Below are 14,435 nucleotides of genomic sequence, written 5' to 3' on the forward strand. Positions count from 1 at the left end.
GGGGAAGTATGGCAGCTTGAGCACTATCCTCTTCTTCTGACTACTCTATCAAACAATATTTCATTTTTAGTTCCACTTGCAAACTGTTCACGGCCTTATTTTTCTTTTTCTCACTCCTGAGGACCTGTGGACCCAGATGCCCCTCTCCTGGTGAAGTGGTCCCTGCCCCGTATGGACGGTCCCTCATCTGCCTGAAGAGTGGGTCCAGCTAGACTCAGACGGTCCCTCATCTGCCTGAAGAGTGGGTCCAGCTCCAGTCTCCCTCGCGTCCGTCTGTCCGTCTGTGAGAGTCAGATCTCTCCTTCACTCTGGAACTCCTCCAGGTTTCTACTTTTTTCCCCAAGGAGGTTTTTTGTAGTTTTTCCTTGCCGAGAAGGAGGGTCTAAGGACAGAGGACTCTGGGACATTGTCCCTCGCCACCACAGACATTGTTTGACTCCATCGCCACCACAGAAATTGTAGATTAATTTCTCACTGTGGCCCTCAGAGGCAACTGTTGTTGTGATTTTGGGCCTTATAAAAATAAATTGAATTGAATTAACTTGTGTATTAACTTGTGTATTAACTTGTGTATTAACTTGTGTATTTAGTGCTCTGGCAATATAATTGTATGGCATTTGCACTTTGATATGTGACTTTGACTCTTTGTTTAAGCTAACTTGGCTGTTAAATTGATCTACTGAATGTGCACATGCATTGTATGATTTATGGTGCCAAACTTATTGTGATTTATTTTATGAGAAAAGTAAATGTACTGATATTGATTTTATATATATATAATATATATATATATATATATATATAATATATATATATATATATATATATTCAGGAAAATGGCAAAAATAAACATATTTATAGAGACTTATTCAACTCTATGAACAGACTTTTTAAATGAGCTCAAAATATTTTCTTGTGCCTTCTCCCTGCATGTCTTTTGAAACCACTTGATCACAAACTGCCACCTTAATTAGTACTGAACTGTATTCTCAAGGGTGTAAAAAAAAAGTCACTAATGGACTCAACTAAATTGGTTGAGAGACTAGCAACTGATACAAACACTATAATTCTTTGCATGTAGTAGTTGTACATTATCAAAGAATAGGAATAAAACTAGTTATTTGGACTTTGATCGGAGTAAGAAACCGCACATGTGCAAATAAAATACAGAAACATCCAAGAAGCAGTTGGGAAATAGATTACGACACAAAAACATACGCTCAGGTACTTAGGTATGATCAGATATTACTTGGGCAGAAGAAGCTGAGAAGATGTTGTTTCATCTACTTTACCATGGATGGAACTTTAATTTGGACTTTAGACTATCTTGTGTTTCAAGTTCACTTTGTCAAGAATGCAAGAAATAACACAACAAAGGGACCACACATTTAAAAGTACTTTCAAGAATTTTATTTTTACCGTATAAACACTGTACATAAATTACTTTCTCTGAGACTAATATTGATGTACGGATAAGTGGAATTTCTCAATCTTCCAAATAAAAAAGAGAAACCCAAACGACGCTGACTTGTCTCAATTGAAAGAAAGAAAAATCGGTAGCATATGGTGTCAAACAATCATTCCTGTTTGTTCCTTTCGAAATGATTAAAAGATTTGCCGTCCCCTCCCTTTTTTTGTAAACACACATACACAGAAAAAAACTCCCCTTTAAGAGTACAGAGACCCACGATCAATGAGAAAACGTCCACATCAAGTTTTGACCTATTACTGTTACTTGTTAAAGTCACTGATGGCATTGCGCTGCCCCGTTAAGAAACAAGCAAAAGAAAGAAAGAGAAGCAACAGTTGGTTACTACTCACAGCAACCCCACCCGCCCCGAAAGCCATGACAACATGTTTCTATTGCAAGCAAAACTACCACCTCCGACCGATAAAAGCACAAGGTCTATGCATCGCACGAGTCACGTTTGTAGAAGTGAGGTCACCACAGCAGACCAGTGTTTAAGAGGAGCCGACAGTGCGTCCACGGCGTCTGTCATGAGTCCACGGCCCCGCCTCCAGACCGAGAAGATGCCTGCTGAAAGCACAGGGCGTGGTGGAGAGGAGAAGCTTCAAAACAGCCCAAACTGATCAACGATTTCAGAAACACAAAAACACAACTCAAATCCTGGTTCAGATGGGCCTTCCTGCAGTGTTGGTGGTAGTGGAGTGGTAAGAGTAATAATAGTGGTATAGATAATAGTAAACACTCTTTTGTTCATTTTAATTTCTCCTTTTTGTTTGAAGCAAATCCAAGTTCATACAAAACAAACCAAAAATTCAAACAAAGTCTTTTCTTGTCCTCCATACAAATGAGTCCTTTAGTGTACGTTTCTCTGTGAGAGTCCCACAGTTCCTGCTCTGGACTCGGGCCTGATCCGGCCCACATGATCTGACAGTTTAACTGTCTAAATGCTTCGAGCTCCACGTGAGGCTGCAGAAATGCTCTTGTATCAAAGTCTTAACATCCCACTGTTACACAGCTGCACAGCTCACGACTCAGCACCCATCTAGCCCCGCCCACCACATTAGGGGAGGGGCATGCGTGCAGGCTTTTCGAAGGCAGATAAAACAAAAGACAAAGGCATTGTTTAGACTTAGCGTCTTCAGCTCGAGTTTCTCGATTGGTTTGGGGTCAGTGCATTAAGTGATTATCATCGATCAGTGGAGACCATCTTCAAAGAAAAAACTAAACAAACATTGGGTTTCCTTCAGTTTTGTGACATCCCTGTTAAACAGTCTGTGGGCGGCGTGGCCGTTACCTCCGGCCGATCTCGCTCTGCCGCAGGAACTGGATGTTGTTGGCGCTGTCTGCGAGCTCCGGATACTGCTCTATGGACAGGACGTAGTAGCCGTCGTAGCCCAGCACTTTGCCGCTGCTCAGCAGCTGTCTCTTCTCTCCTTCGGTCCACAGCCGCACGCCCTCCTCCCCGTCACGCACCCTCTGCTGCTCCCGCGCCCAGGCCATGGACAGCGCCCTCTGGCGGGCGTGCTCCAGAATGCGTGCTTTCTCCTCATCCAGCGTAGTGCCATAACGCACGTGCAGAGCCAGCGCTCCGTACTGCAACTCCACGTCGGCGAAGCGCCTGGTGCGGCCGTTCATGACGGTGGTGGACTGGGACACGGTCACGTTGACGCCGTTCTCCAGGGCCTTCCTCCCCGAGGTGAGCCTCAGCGCGCTCAGGTCGTTCTCGGGAAGGCTGGTCTTGATGAAGTAGTGTGTGTCGCGCCCTTCCACCGTGAAGTGCAGGTCCTCCAGGTAGAAGGCATTGTTGAGGACGGCTGCCACTTTGATGCAGTCCTCGTTGGCGATGTTCAGGGCGTTAGTGACGACACGACCCTGCACGACGGCCAGCATCACGCCCTTCCCCACCAGCGACCGCGCAGAGGAGAACCAGAGCCAGGGCCGAGTGTGGTCCGAGTGTCGCCGGCTCAGCTGGATCTCCGGCATACGCTCGAATGACAGGAAGGATTTGGACTGACGCATCACCTCTTGCTGCACCCCCGAGATGGTCTGTAGAGGGGGGACAAAGTCAAAGTTTACCTATAATTACATTTCCAGTGGAAACGGATTATTCTGAAGGTCTAATCATTTGGATCGATTGTGCATTTTTAAGATACTACAAAAACATTAGTGAAGGCTATTATAGAGATACTTACGGGCAGGTCATCCCACAGTTGACTCTTCTTCATCTCCAGTGAGGGCTGCGTCAGGTCAAACTTGGGAATGGGGAATCCCGGGATAGCATTGTGGAGGTGGAACCCGAATGTGACCAACCAGATGTTTATGTCTGAAGAAAGAAGAAAGCTTAGGAGGAAGTAACGCTAACTACAACTTTTGAACCATTTTAATAGAACAATATTGTGTTTTGTTTGGTGTAAATTGTGGCCTTACCTGTGACATACTCCTTGACCTGGTGCACTTTGCTGATGGGGTTGTTTCCTCTGAACATGTAGAGGTTAAAAGGCTGAGGGTCTTTTCCAACTCTGGTCCATGTGCTGATGTCAGGAGTGGTCCACCTGAAACACATGAAACAATGTAATTTAATGTCACAGGGAGAGTCAATGATATTTATGTACTTATTTATTTGTCTATGGGAGTTTTTGTTTATAGGAGATCTTCTACTGAAAGTGTTTTTCAGACTTCCTATAAGTGATCTGTTCTTTTCTTCTGTATCTGCCTCTGTATCTTCCTGCGTTGCACCAATGAAATTTCCCCATGTGGGACAATAAAAGATTATCTTATCTTATCTTATCTTAAGGCTGCATGAAATAAACAACACGGATGCTATGCTACAAGCAGCTCTAGCAGTTTGGATATGGTGCGTATTTATTGATGAAACAATGCCGCTTGTGGCTTTGTGGAGTAACCCTTCTACAGCATCAGCAGGGATCTCCGGATCTCAATCGCTTCTCCCTTTAACCTGTACGCTTCACCTTGGTTGGGCAGCAAAGACAAAGCTTCATCTGCAGAAGGGTTCCATCTCTGACCCTTGTTAGCCACAGCCACCTTGAACTCTCCTCAGCTGCAGAGGCAGTCTCTCCCAAGGTCCTCTTCATCTGCCACTTCAATGGGAAAATGGAGCCCTCTCCACCTTCTGGAGGGGGCTTCATCTGTGATGTCCTGATACTTTGGTTTGACCTTAAACTGATGTTAATCTGACACTAAACTGACAAGACTAAACATCAGCTCACCTCGGGTTCCAGAAGTAAAATTAAAAACTCTTTTCCCCATAGACTTTAGGAGTTTGAAAACCTAGTGAAGGTTTAACATCGTAAAAAATGTGTATATCAAATGAAAGCTTATCTCTAGTCTATTCTAAATAAAATATCCCAGAGTTACTGATCAAAAAGCAAAGTTACCTTCCAGCCGGGATGTCGTAGTCCCGGTCTCCGAAGTGCAGCAGGCGCGTGAGTGGATCGTACAGGCCGCCGTGGAACCCGATCACCAGCACAAAGTCCGGGTTTGAGTCAAAATACACCTCTCCATACGCCGTGTACTGCACCTGAACCACATAAACACAAGCATTTAGATAGTAGAAAAAGCTTTAGTTGTAGTCATCTGGACTCAGTTAGAAAAAATAGAAAAGAAAAGCCTTCTTTAAACAGAAACGGAGGTCTAAGGTTCAATCTTCCTGTAGTCTACAATGGGATCCTGAACCCCTGGAGAGGTAGAGGACCAGTACCAGGACATTTAGATGTTAATCAGGTACTCAGGGTGGGTGAGCCAGGGTCTCACAAAGACAAAGGGGAGACTAATAGCCCATTAAAGGGTTGAATAGGCTCGGTAGATACCAAGAGGGTTAGTTTCTGTTGAAACAAACAACTCTTTCCTCTTCAGGAAGGCTCCTCCCAATGGGCTGACTTACCACAGAATAGTATAAATATCGGAGTTCTCGACCTAAATTCTTTTATTGACAATGACTCTTGGATGAGAGTCGAAATCTCTATTTTTTCTAACTGAGTCCAGATGACTACAACTAAAGCTTTTTCTACTATGGAACATGCCTGGACGGATGAGGGATTACACCGACACAAGCATTTAGACTTCAGACAGAAATAAAAGAGCATTTACAAGAGAACGTTCAAGTGTGAGCGGTGAATTCTAATCAGTAAATGCCGTAAATGTATGTGATATAATTTGATTTCTTGTGTGTTTTTGGACGTTTCACTGTGTTGAATGGTGTTTGATACTGGGAGGTTTTTCTTTGTGGATGAGACCAATAAATGAACCAACCGACTAACTGACAAATGTAAGAAATGCACCTGTTTGAGCAGAAGTCCGTTGTTGCTGAAAACCGCCAGCGGAGTTCCAGTGTTATCACAGGCGATGTAGAACTCTTCACCACTGCTGATCTCCATCGCAAACACATGGCCCTGGCAACAACAGACAACCAATTTCACGATCAATGAAAAGAAACTTTACAAGACAAAGACAGATTTGTGAGGAAGAGACAGTTTTCCCAAAATATCGAGATCTATCGAGAAGGAAAACCCACAAATGAAGATGATGAACCTGATTATTCTATCATTGACTTTACGTGCCGTGGTTAACTTGAGTTTCAGGCAAATAAATGCAAATTGTATTGTCAGTTTTTTGCAATAAACCTTTTTCTTTCTGATTCTGAGTCATACTCTTAATTTTACACCAAAAAGATGAAAAATTATTTTTAAAAATGAGAAAGTAAATTTCCTTATATTTTAAAGCCTGAAACCATTCTAAATTCGTCCTGGTAACAGCTCGCGTACCCTTGGGTGAGATTGACAACATTAAACGAGTCATTACATCTGTTTGCTTAAGCCTCTCCTGCTATAATTTATTGGTTCATTTTAAAACACCAGCGTTCCATAAATAATGCGCCCACTTTTGGCCTCTGTAGTAATCACTGTGGCTTCTTTAGCTCGACTAACACCTATAAAAAAACACCTGTAAAATTAAGGTAGATTTCTTGAGCCAGTGAAGCACGTAAAATTTTTAATTATTTCTTCAAACTGATTCGAGTTGAAGGACGAGTCTCTAATAAAAAAAGTGTTCACCCAGGGAGAGCGAGCCGAGCGTAAACAACAGAAGTGAAGTGAAGTGAAGACGCAAAGTGGCAGATGACCTGTAAGAAGATTGATACTTGATTCAAGTTTCAACAATGAAAAAATAAGACTCTTTTTTAAAACAGCAGTATGTAATATTAAACTGAAAATAATACTAGTTTCTTTAATATTACTATGTGGTCTTATTGTTCTGATTTAGCTCGAGATCATTCAAAAACGTTTAAGGGAATGTCCAATTTTATTCATGTGATTTTTTAAGTTGATACTTGTTCAAATTAGTAGTTTTGGTAATATTTTGTATCTGGACTGGAGCCAAAGTTTGGTGAGTCCTCTGAAGCCCCCGTGAGACCCCTCTGTCCCCTAGTACCTGTAAGTCGTAGTAGAAGGACGTGATCTCGGAGCTGGAGTGGTTGTACACGTGGGTGATCCTGGTCGGGTAGTTCAGGTCGGCGTAGAAGAACTGCAGGTGCTGCCCCAAACTGTTCCGGGAAGCGACTCTGCGGCCGAGCCCGTCGTAGCGGTACTGGATGGTCCAACCGGCCGCTTTACTGTAAACTCGCACCAACAGACCTGACCACAGGAGACGGGGGCTTAGAAAGGCTACGTCTAGTACAACAGTTGTTAATATTTTCTGTCTAGAAGCCTCAAGTCACCACATTTCAACATTTATGTGGTTGATAATGTGTTTAAAAAGTCTCAGTGTTTAATAGAAATAACAGATTGACAGTAATATATTAAGTTAAAGCATGTGATGTATCTGTCAAAATACTGCCACAATGTAACATTTATTTTACTGAAAAAAATATTTACCCGCCAATTTTAAGTGCAAAAAGAGAATAAGTGTAGATTAATCCATGAAATATAATAAAAATGTCCCTCTGTAAATAGTTTTTGTCTCTAATATGCCAACAAAATTAAGCAAGAAATTTAAACCTGGCTGTATAAATTGTTCTGATTTGTATGTTCCAAATATGTGTAATTTTGGCGTTTTTAATCCTTTATATGAAAAAACTAAAAAACTTTTTGCTTTTCATCCATAGTATTTTGCCTTTGAACAAGAGAAAGTCAGTTCAAAATAGGAACTGTTTTTTTTTTGCCTCGTCTGAAAGAGTGACAGAATTTAACCAGAATTCATGCTTTGTAGATTATTTTTTATCATTTCATTACCACAATAAATAAGGTAATACACTGAATACATGCAATCATACAGTTATAGTATTGTTTGTGGCCTAACCTTTGGAGTTGTACTCAAATATCTCGGCCCCTCTCTGTCGCAGGAAGCCGTCCTCGTCGAGTCGGTACTGGACGTCCCCGAGGCGCGTGATCCTGTCGCGGAGGTCGTAGCGCAGAGGAGTCAGTCGTCCGCTGTTCCCCGGGTTCAGCAGGTGAAGGTTTCCGTTCAGGTCGTAGTTATATCTGAGAGCCGATCAAGCAGATGCACTCTCAGTATCTTTAGTTATTTAATTATTATTTTTGATGTCCTGACAATAAAAATAAAATGCGCACCATAGACTCATAACGTAAATGGCATCAGGATGTTCAAAAAAAGCAAAAATTAAGTAGATCATACACATTTTCAATTATGAACTGACATCTGAAGTAAATGCTAATGGTTTAAAGTTTTGATGTCATAAAATAAGCAAAAAATAATAATTTTCAGCGTAGAAATGTCAGTTGGTTCGCTTTTCTATTACAAACGATGGTAAGAATTATTATTTTCTAGTCTTAAAATGAAAAATGTGAGCTTCACCAAAAGTATGATTTGTGGTAAATATCTGTAGATAAAACGAAAAACTATTGTGGGGTAAAGTATTTGTCCTGAAAATTAGGATTGTGTCCATTATAATCTCCTATTCAATATACACCACTAAAATAGAATAATAAAGAGCCTGTTTACTATAGATTACATTGGATTTTCATGAGGAATTGCTAAAAGATGAACTCACAAACTGGCCATATCTTTGAGACCCTCCAAAAAATCTGCATTTAACTTATATTAATTTGAGATGAAAACCATTAAGAATTATATGATTGGAGAATAGTACAGTAAAACGTAGCTATTCCACTCTCTAGTATTTATTACTTTTGGACACGTAAGCCTTGATATCTTATGTGTAAAATAATGGGTAACGACACTTTTATCAGCCTAAATAAAGCTTGAACTAAGACTAAGCTTATTAAGAATGACCATGAATGCTAATTAAGTAGTTACAAAGCCTGAATCATTCTTAGTAATCAAGTCTTTTTTCATGCTTTATTAAGGCTAATGAAGATGTAGTTATCTATAAAGTGGCACCACATAATGAATATATGTAAAAAACTAGTAAAATGATTTCTGAGCTGAAGAAACAGCACAGTTGTCAGGTCAGGTTGCACTGCCTAAAATGTGCAAAAAGAACATACTGGATTTTCTCCACCAAACCGTACCTCCACATCATCTTCTCGTTGAGGAACACGGTCTGCAGCTGCCCATCCACGTCGTACTCGTAGCCATACTTGGTGGTGTTGGCGAAGGGCCCAATCTTGATCTCTCGCTTGGTGACGCGGCCCATGTTGTCGTACTGAATGGTGATCCAGTACATGAGCGAGCGGAAGATCTCGTACTGGATTTCCTTGATGCGTCCGTGTTGGTCAAAGTGCTTGGTGTAGGTCATGACGGCGGTGGAGATGATCTGAGGGACAGAAGACACGGTTAAAGAAGACATATTATGCTTTTTAGGGGGAGATTTAGTAATAATCTATGCTGGAGTTGACTTTAATGGGTTTTCTCATGGCCCAATGCTGATGTAGAAAACCAGAGAAACCAACAGCTAATAAGCCCTGCCAATATTTTTGAGCTGTAATATAATTTTTTAGCTTTATTAATCTCTCATTATTCAGCTTTATTGGCTATTGCTGGATCTAAATTATCCTGTAGTGAGTTCCAGGCTTTAAAGTAGAACTAAGTGACATTTTCACTACATTTAACGTCTTTGTAAGTCTCTGTGATGGGTAAATATGTATTTTCAGGGTGAAGTGTCCGTCGTCGCCCCCTGCTGTCTCTGGGTGGAAAATCAGCCTTGTAACATTTGCCGACTTCGACCTGAAGACAACTCTCCTGAGAAACCCTGGCTCTTTTTATGTCAGCAATTTTAAATGTTTTTGAATGTGATTCTACGGTAAAAAAAAATATGAAAAAAGGGGGGAGCACTATCGAGTTACTTAGTTCTGCTTTAACAGGTTTGGAGAGTAGAAAAAGCTTCAGTTGTAGTCATCTGGACTCAGTTTGAAAAAGTAGACGTTTCGACTCTCATCCAAGAGTCATTGTCAATAACAGAATTTAGGTCGAGAACTCCGATATTAATACTGTTCTGTGGTAAGACCCGCCCATTGGGAGGAGCCTTCCTGAAGTAGAAAGAGTTGTTTGTTTCAACAGAAACTCCCCCCTTGTATCTACCGAGCTAGCCTATTCAGAATCTTAATGGGCTATTAGAAACCTCTTTGTCTTTGTGAGACCCTGGCTCAACCACCCTGAGTACCTGATTAGCATCTGAATGTCCTCTACCTTTCCAGGGGTTCAGTAACCCATTATAAATAACAGGAAGATTAAACCTTAGCCCTCCATTTCTGTTTAAAGAAGGTCTTTCTTTTTTAACAAAAATAGCTTCCTTAACTCCTCTTTCAAACCATCTTTTCTCCCTGCTTAAAACCTTCACATCACCGTCTTCAAACGAGTGATTAGAGGCTTCAAGATGGAGATGCACGGCACTCTGAGGTCCTGAACTTGTATTTCTTCTGTGCTGATAAAGCCTCTTGTGTAGAGGCTGTTTCGTCTCACCTATGTAACGTTCTTTACAACTTTCTTCACTGCATTGGATCGAATAAACTACATTGCTCTGTTTTTGAGTCGGCAACTTGTCCTTAGGATGAACCAGTTTTTGTCTTAAAGTGTTTCCTGGTTTAAAATAAACAGGGACTTCGTGTTGTCTAAAAATTCTCTGCAGTTTTTCCGAGAGGCCAGACACATAAGGGATAGAGACACCCTTCCTTCTCTGTTCAGTTTCCCTTTTGTCCTGCTTCTTGGTTCTCTTCACTCTGTTGAGGGCCCAAGCGGGGTAACCACAGGCTGAGAGGGCATTTCGGACATGTTTTTCCTCTTTCTTCTTGCCCTCTGAGCTGGTGGGCACACCTTGAGCTCTGTGTTGTAAGGTTCTGATCACCCCCAGCTTGTGCTGTAGTGGGTGGTTGGAACCAAAGAGCAGATACTGGTCCGTGTGTGTAGGTTTCCTATATACTTCTAATTAAGATAATCCATTAAGATTCTGAATAGGCTAGCTCGGTAGATACAAGGGGGGAGTTTCTGTTGAAACAAACAACTCTTTCTACTTCAGGAAGGCTCCTCCCAATGGGCGGGTCTTACCACAGAACAGTATTAATATCGGAGTTCTCGACCTAAATTCTGTTATTGACAATGACTCTTGGATGAGAGTCGAAACGTCTACTTTTTCAAACTGAGTCCAGATGACTACAACTGAAGCTTTTTCTACTATGGAACACGCCTGGACGAATGAGGGATTACACCGACAGGTTTGGAGAGCTTTTGTCAGTGCCACGCCCCTTTTAGTCGACTAATTGATGTACAGAACATGTCTTTGGTCGACCAAGAGTATCTTAAAGTGTGCGGTTGAGTTTTGGCGCTGGAACGAAGAAACTCGACAACACAATTTGCCAATCCAATGCTCCCTCACCTGGTTGATATCGTAGTAAATGACCCCAAATTTTCCGAACTGCTCCACTTTCCCGGAGATGTCGTCGAACTGGTACAGGTCGATGGGCAGCGGCGTCTCGTTGATCACGGCCTGCATGCTGGTCACCCTGAAGCTGTTGTCGTAGGTGTAGTCAAAGCGCGCGTTCACCATGCCGTCCTCGCTGAAGCGGAATATCTGCCTGTCCACCAGGGGGCCGATCTGCCGGTACCGGATGGAGCAGATGAAGCCTTCGCTCTGCAGGTTCACAGTTTTGAGGACGCCGGCCGTTTCGTCGTACGTGAAGCTGACGCGCGTGGAGTCGTAAAGGATTTCTGCAAGTTTGTTCTGTCGGAGGAAAGTGTGGAAATTTAACATAAATACATTACTCTACAATGGCAACTTTTACTATAGACTTTAATGCTATTGTTTACTATATTATGGAAACTTTTATTATGGACTTTACCTGTCTGCGGTACTTGTACAGGATTCTCCGTCCAGTGCCCAGGTGAGCCACTCTCAGAAGCTGGAGATAGAGAAAAATGTACACACATTTGTAACGGAAAGTCTATAATTCTGAATAAATCTGTATTTTTTGAGCAAATATTAACATTTCTGCTTTGGTCCATTCTCACTAAACACGCCCGTTTTGTGCTGATGCTAAAATCAATGAGTTTGACTATTGTATTATGTAAGTACAAATAATATAACAATATAGCTTACATAAAAAATAGAGACAGCTAGAGTTGTGATGACTTTATTTTACAATCAAATATTTAAATCAAATATTTAAAAAAAGCACTGTACAAAGCCTTGGGACAGGACTAAATCAACCAAAATCCTGAAATGGTGTATGGAATTCAGTACACATTATGCGGTAGTTATATTCTTATTTGCCTTTCAACATGCTCTTGTATATGTTTGCTTTAACATCTCATGAAAGCACACAATTTTCTTTATATCAATCAAGCTTTTCCTCATGAGGATTTGTGTTAAAACCCCATCTACTGGCAGCAGAGGGTATTGCCATGGGAAAATAAACAAAAGCTAGCTTGCCCCCTGACATGCTAATATAAGGTCAGTTGTGATCTCAAAGCTCTACCTAAACGGGGACTTTTGAAACTTTTGAGTGTTCCGTGAGGCTCAGAGGGAAAGGAACTTGTAATCAGGATTCATCAAACAAGTGTGAATGAAGCAAAACACAACTAAATGCTCAAATGCTCAAATGCCACTGACCTGTCCGTCCTCTGAGTAGTCGACGGTGACGGAGGCGTTGCTCTCGGGCGGGGTGTAGATGTTGCGGTAGTACCCGATGGAGCGGATGGTTTGCATGGTGTGCCGGGCCACGCTGGGCATTGTCACCGCGGACAGACGATCGCCCGAGTCGTAGTCGAAAATGTACTGGTGCTGACTGTGCAGGAGCAGCACCATCGACTGCAGAGACAGAGAGGGCAAAGGTGATGGGGTCAGAGCGAAGAGTCTTTATCGTGATGTCAATGAATGTGAGAGTGGGACAATTAGTGAGGAAAGGTAACAATTTATGTCACTCTATGTTTTCTCCAGTTTGCTTCAGTTTCCTGTTAAAGGTCACATTTTGAGGACAACATTCAAAAGATGAGACATTTTATTTTAAATATTTTAAATTGTGCCATGGCAACGGTCCTAATTTGTCATCATTCTGAAAACCATGAATAACTTTTTTAGTGTTTTCTTTTCTGTAACTGAATACTTATATTTTCATATTTACTCCTAACATTGCTACAACAACAACAACAACAACAACAACAACAACAACTACAACTACAACTACTACTACTACTACTACTACTACTACTACAACCTATTGTTTGTTTACATTGTCTCGATTGACTCAATCCACTCAGTACTACTACTAAATATTTCAGCTCCAACTATTACAGCTTGTACTACTACTGCTACGGATAGGCTACTAGTATTTGTTGGTTTACATTGATGCAGTACTACAACCAACTGATAACTTCTTCTAACTATTACTACTACTACTACCACTACTACTATATCAGCTACTACTACTACTACTAATACTATTCTTATCTATATCATAGCTTTGTATTGTACACTAACTCTACTACTACTCCTACTACTTTTACCTTTTACTATTACTTTTATCTACAACTTTTCATATCTCGAATTGAACATTTATCATATTTTACTTTTTAACTCTAATTACTACTATTATTGCCAATACTATAACTATAACCACTTCTTTTTACTTTTACAACATTTCTTAATGAAACATTTATAATTTTTGTATTGTACTCCAACACTACGCCAACTACTATTACTACTGCTACTACTACTACTACTGCTATTAGTACTACTACTGTTATTGTTGTTTTTACTCTACTGGTCCAATATTACTACTAATCGTTATTCCTTCTATTTACTACTACAACTTCAACAGTGTAATCCAGATTTATATTGCTTTGTCGATAAAAAAAATACATAAATATCATATACAAACACAATTAGCAGATTGTTTCTCAATTTGATTGTGAATCTACATTTGTTGTTCGATTGTTATATTGAAGATTACATCAAACTCAGCCATAAATACTTCACAACTGCCACTGCAAATACTTGGTCTATACTGCCCTCTGCTGACGGAATAACAGAATTACCATATTTTCACGAGACGAAGCCCAGATGAAGGCCAGATATTCTGATGTAACATGACAGGAGGCGGCCCCTGATCGACTCTGCCCTCACATAACGCCGTGACAAATGAAACACTGAAGCGCAGATGGTGGCGGTGACTTCGATCCGCATTCATTGGACGCGTTCTTGTCGTTTCTCACACCATCTGCTTCTGGAGCTGCTCTCTCTGGCCCTGAGCGGATGAGGTATGGACGAGGCAGCGGTCAGAGCAGTTTCATCAGTGTTTGTACATGAAGATCTGCAGAGTTTGGAAGTGCAAAAGTGGACATGAAGGAGTTTGGAAGCTTCATTGTGGTTAATTTGATGAGGGAAGTTGAATGCGGCGACCAAACTTATAATGAATGTGAATATGGAGCTTATTTACTCAATACTGAAATCCAATATTTGTCTTGCTGTTGTGGCCAATGTTAAGATTTTAAAATTCATAGCACCACAAACCCATTTTACGAGACACTGCAGGTGAATAGG

The 14,435-nt window shown here is 41.1% G+C and overlaps 1 protein-coding gene across 9 annotated transcripts in view; it reads right to left on the reverse strand.

Moving 5' to 3' along the window:
• Window positions 1–1,395: 1,395 nt before the first annotated feature.
• Window positions 1,396–14,435, reverse strand: part of LOC140377613 (teneurin-3) — a 470,016-nt gene continuing 456,976 nt past the window's right edge. For all 9 annotated transcript variants that reach the window (XM_072463087.1, XM_072463086.1, XM_072463085.1 and 6 more), the window contains 11 exons: window positions 12,507–12,704; window positions 11,737–11,796; window positions 11,274–11,618; window positions 8,974–9,218; window positions 7,781–7,962; window positions 6,914–7,116; window positions 5,767–5,877; window positions 4,864–5,006; window positions 3,896–4,020; window positions 3,661–3,791; window positions 1,396–3,514 (listed from right to left, as the gene is read on the reverse strand). In XM_072463087.1, coding sequence (XP_072319188.1) covers window positions 2,759–3,514; window positions 3,661–3,791; window positions 3,896–4,020; window positions 4,864–5,006; window positions 5,767–5,877; window positions 6,914–7,116; window positions 7,781–7,962; window positions 8,974–9,218; window positions 11,274–11,618; window positions 11,737–11,796; window positions 12,507–12,704 — 2,499 coding nt within the window. In that variant the 3' untranslated portion in view covers window positions 1,396–2,758. The remainder of the gene's footprint in view (window positions 3,515–3,660; window positions 3,792–3,895; window positions 4,021–4,863; window positions 5,007–5,766; window positions 5,878–6,913; window positions 7,117–7,780; window positions 7,963–8,973; window positions 9,219–11,273; window positions 11,619–11,736; window positions 11,797–12,506; window positions 12,705–14,435) is intronic.

Source organism: Eucyclogobius newberryi, unplaced genomic scaffold, assembly GCF_026437365.1.
Source record: "Eucyclogobius newberryi isolate DKJ021-1_F unplaced genomic scaffold, fEucNew1.0.hap1 SCAF_4, whole genome shotgun sequence".
Lineage (NCBI taxonomy): Eukaryota > Metazoa > Chordata > Actinopteri > Gobiiformes > Gobiidae > Eucyclogobius > Eucyclogobius newberryi.